We start from the raw sequence: 3,704 nt of genomic DNA, 5'->3' as shown, positions 1-3,704 counted from the left end.
GGCGATGCTCAGCCAGACAGAGGCTCGCTACGTGCCGTCCGCGTTCGGAAGCGTCCCTCGGTCAAGAGGAGGCGCCGGCGATGGGGTTTGATAGGCTGGCACGAGGATACGCCGTGTCCCGCCCTCTGCTGCGCCGGTCGCTGCGGTGCAATCGCCAGCCAGCTGTGCAGGGGCACCTTTCTCGGTCTCGTAGAGGTTCGACCGCCCCCGACGCCTCGTCTCGCCGCTCGCCGCGACATCGACCTCGTGACCCCCTCCTGCTCCCAGGCGAGCGACGCCATCGCCTCGTCCATACATCGACCCCCCCGCGCTTGTGCCGCCGTATGGCCACTTCGACTGCCGACATCGTCTGCACTCGGACCTCGCTGGCGCCCGGTTCATCTCATCACGTTCCCGCCGTCGCTGGCAACCTGTCACCTGGCGATCGATGCACGCGTCCCTGCGGGGGATTTGACAGAGGCTGGGAGATTGTTCCTGGTCGGGGGAGGGTATAGATACAGCGGGCCGGGGCGGGCATGTTCCGACCTGGCTCGACGGCGGGGCGTGCACGTCATGAGCGATATGGGGTCCGACGCCGTCGTGCCGTCATTCCAGCTCGGCAGGTTCCGACATCTTGATGGCCTCGACGACTGCGGCAGCAGGGCAAGACTGACGGTCAGCGGCAGGGACAGGTCGACACTCGGCGCAGGCAGGGCAGGCGCAACGTACAGGCCTTGTAGTCAAAGTTTTTGCCGGATCGGTCAGTAAAGGGGCCCGAGAGGAGGCGGTCGATCTGGGGGGGGGCAGTCGGTGAGGGCGAGGGTGAGGGTGAGTGGACGATGCGGGAAGGATCGCGATCAGTAGGCGAGGCCCCTGCTCACCTCCTGTTCAGTCATGCGGTCGCCGACCTCGCTGAGCCAGTATCGGATCTCTCCGGCATCAATGACGCCCTGGTCGCGCTCGTCAAAGCACTCGAAAGCGTCGACGAGGGTCGAGGCCTCGTCGAGCTCGGCGAGGTGCTCGCCGAACATGGTGAGGAACTGGGTAAAGTTGATCGTGGCGCTGGCACTGCCCGACGACGACGACGAGGAGCCGGCCGAGGCAAAGTGGGCGTCGAGGGTGGAGGGTTTGGGCTCCTGGCCGAGGTTCTGGAGCATGCCTGCGAGGTCGGCGCGCGAGATGAGGCCGTCGCCGTCCTGGTCGATCATGTTAAAGGCCTCCTTGAAGCCCTGGATCTGCTTGGGCGAGAAGGTGTTGTACACGCCCGACGACGACGACTGGCGCGGGTGGTTGCCCTTGAGTGCCGACGTGGCGCGCAGCTGCGACACGGCATTGGAGCGTGCCGCCGGGTTGAGCAGCGTCGATGGTCCCGACATGGCGGCGGGGTGGCGGGGTGGCGGGGAGGCGAGAGGCGAAGAGACAGAGAGGCGGACAGACGAGCTAGCGGGTGACGGATGTGGTGACGGCGCGGTGGCGGCGCGGAGGGGCTGCGGAAGAGTCGATGGCGGCGGTGGTGGTGGTCGAGTGCGAGGAGGTGAAATGTGGAGCAACTGCAAGACCAACACACGGCCTTTTCGCCCGCGCGCTGGCACGAGGGCCTGGAAGGGCGTACGTGGGCGACAGGCCAGGCCCCTGTCTCGCTCCCTGCCTTTTCCCCGAGACGGGCGCTGAACCCTGCAGCCAGCAGCAGCAGCCAGCGGGGCCTGGCTGGCGCGACATCGACAGCCCCCGCAGGCAAAAACAGACCCGCAACAGACGCCACCACGGCCGTGGCCACCAGCACGCGCGCATCACAACGACCAAGGATGCCATGGCTCACCGCGCCTGGTGGATGCGTTCAGACCGGGACAAGAACAAGGGTCAAGGACAGCTCTGGGCTCGATCAACGATCAACGAGAAAGAGTTCGATCAACGATCAACGACAAAGAGGGAGGGTCGGGTGTAGTGCTACATTCGCATTCGGTCAAAGGATGGTGCGGTGCGGTGCGGTGCGACGGGGCGACCGCGACGGCGCCTCGCCTTGGTCTGCCTGCATCGGCCCGCTCAGACGGCCTGCCATCGAGGGCATCGACGCATAGACAGATCGAGGGGGAGGAGAAAGGAGGGACGTGGTTCACCCGTGCTGCGTGGCTGGAGCAGCAAGGGATGGATCGGAGAGGCGGGAGGAGCGCGCAAGGGAGCGAACGAGATGGGACCACGGCAACCGCGGCGCAGCTGCAGAGTGAAGTTGGCCCAGGGGTGACACTGGGGCCAGGTGAGACGAGACGAGATAGAGACGAGGCGAAACGAGGCGAGGTGAGCGAGTGGGAGAGGGCGGGCACCGCCGTGTATCCGGGCGCAACCGACCAGAGGCGACCGACAGCAACAGATGGATCGCAGTGAACGATCGCATCGACGTCGGTCCGGTCCAGTCGGTTGGCGCCGCGCCGCGCCGCGCCGTGCCGCAGAGATGAGGGCCAAAGCCGGCAGCCCTGGCAAGCCGGCTCACGCCGCGCGCCGCCAGGGCGCTCAGTGGCCCAGCTGCTTCTGCATAAACTTGAGGCCCATCGCTTGCACCGTCTGGCTGCCGCCGTACGACATGTGCGCGGCGTTGATGCCCATACCGTGCGAGGTGTCGCACACGCCGTCGCCCTGTCGTCCACACGGAGGTGCAGAGGCGCAGACGAGGGCGGGAAGGAAAAGAGCGAGACGCGTCGAGGTGGATATCGTCACGGCGGGATGGCGGTGTCAGCACATCTCTTCCGTCATTCGCATCTCGAATCGATAGCAATCTCCTTGTGCCGTCTGTCGTGCCATGTGCAGCCTTCCACGGGGCACTTGGCGATGCGGCAAGACTCACGTAGGCGCAGATATCCAACGTCTTCGAGACCCAGTTCTGGGGGACACCACCGCCCATCATGGCCATCATTCCTTGCACGTTCATCGTCGAGGTACCTCCCTTGTCATCGACGTTGCAGGCGAGGCCTTTGCGGTGGAGGGGATTTCCCACCATCACGACCCCTTTGACGGCGTCAAAGCCTGCGCCCGTGATCTTGGCGAGGGCGTTGGTCGTGGCGGCGGCGCCCTGCGAGTAGCCCTGGAGGATGAAGCACTCGTTGGGGTTCTGGCGGATGGTGTTGGTCACGTTGTTGACGATATCCTGCGTGCCCTGCGCCGAGTTCTGGTCGAATCCGGCGGCGTACATGGTGTTGTACAGCTTTCCGCCGGGCACGGCCGACGTGATCTGCGAGTTCATGGTGCGGAAGCCCGCAGAGGGGCCTTGCATCTCGCCCGTACCGCGCGTCGTGATGATGGCTGCAGCCGGGGTCGGAGGCAGAGGCAGAAGGGGGCGGAGGAGACGGTGTGAAGGTGGGCGGGTTGGGGGGAGAGGTGGCAGAGCGTTGGTCAACGGTTGGGCCGGGGAGGGGGCAGGGATGAGAGGGGTCCGCGTCGGAGAGGGATGGGGAGTCGGGCGTGACGTTGAAGGACGCGCTCTGTCTGGACGGGTAGACTCACTGTAGCTGTTGCATGCGGCGCCCGTGGGAGCACCAGCACCGCCGGCGGCGCTACCACCACCAGGGCAGCACCACCCGCTGCGCCACCGGTGCCTGTAGCCCCACCAGAGCCGCCACCGGCAGCGGACCACCGCCGGGCGGCCGCCGCCTCGCATCGGAGGAACCGACCACGAGGCGCCGCCGCCGCTGGAACCGCCTCCGAGACCACCGAAGCTGGGCATGCCGCCCACC

General features: G+C 66.5%; 2 protein-coding genes across 2 annotated transcripts; both read right to left on the bottom strand.

Annotated features, from left to right (window-relative positions):
• Positions 1-585: 585 nt before the first annotated feature.
• Positions 586-1,355, bottom strand: PFL1_05790 (uncharacterized protein; the record flags this gene model as incomplete). Its single annotated transcript, XM_007883324.1, has 3 exons — positions 586-629; positions 709-772; positions 861-1,355. The coding sequence occupies 3 exons, from the start codon at positions 1,353-1,355 to the stop codon at positions 586-588; spliced, it is 603 nt and encodes a 200-aa protein (XP_007881515.1).
• Positions 1,356-2,487: 1,132 nt separating this feature from the next.
• PFL1_05789 (uncharacterized protein) lies at positions 2,488-3,694 on the bottom strand (the record flags this gene model as incomplete). The annotated part of the gene is made up of 4 exons (XM_007883323.1): positions 2,488-2,610; positions 2,819-3,273; positions 3,475-3,524; positions 3,642-3,694. 4 exons carry the CDS (start codon positions 3,692-3,694, stop codon positions 2,488-2,490), a joined length of 681 nt encoding a protein of 226 aa, XP_007881514.1.
• Positions 3,695-3,704: the final 10 nt, after the last annotated feature.

Source organism: Pseudozyma flocculosa (assembly GCF_000417875.1).
Source record: "Pseudozyma flocculosa PF-1 unplaced genomic scaffold scaffold00021, whole genome shotgun sequence".
In the NCBI taxonomy this organism is placed as follows: domain Eukaryota; kingdom Fungi; phylum Basidiomycota; class Ustilaginomycetes; order Ustilaginales; family Ustilaginaceae; genus Pseudozyma; species Pseudozyma flocculosa.
This window is presented reverse-complemented; position numbering and strand designations above follow the sequence as displayed.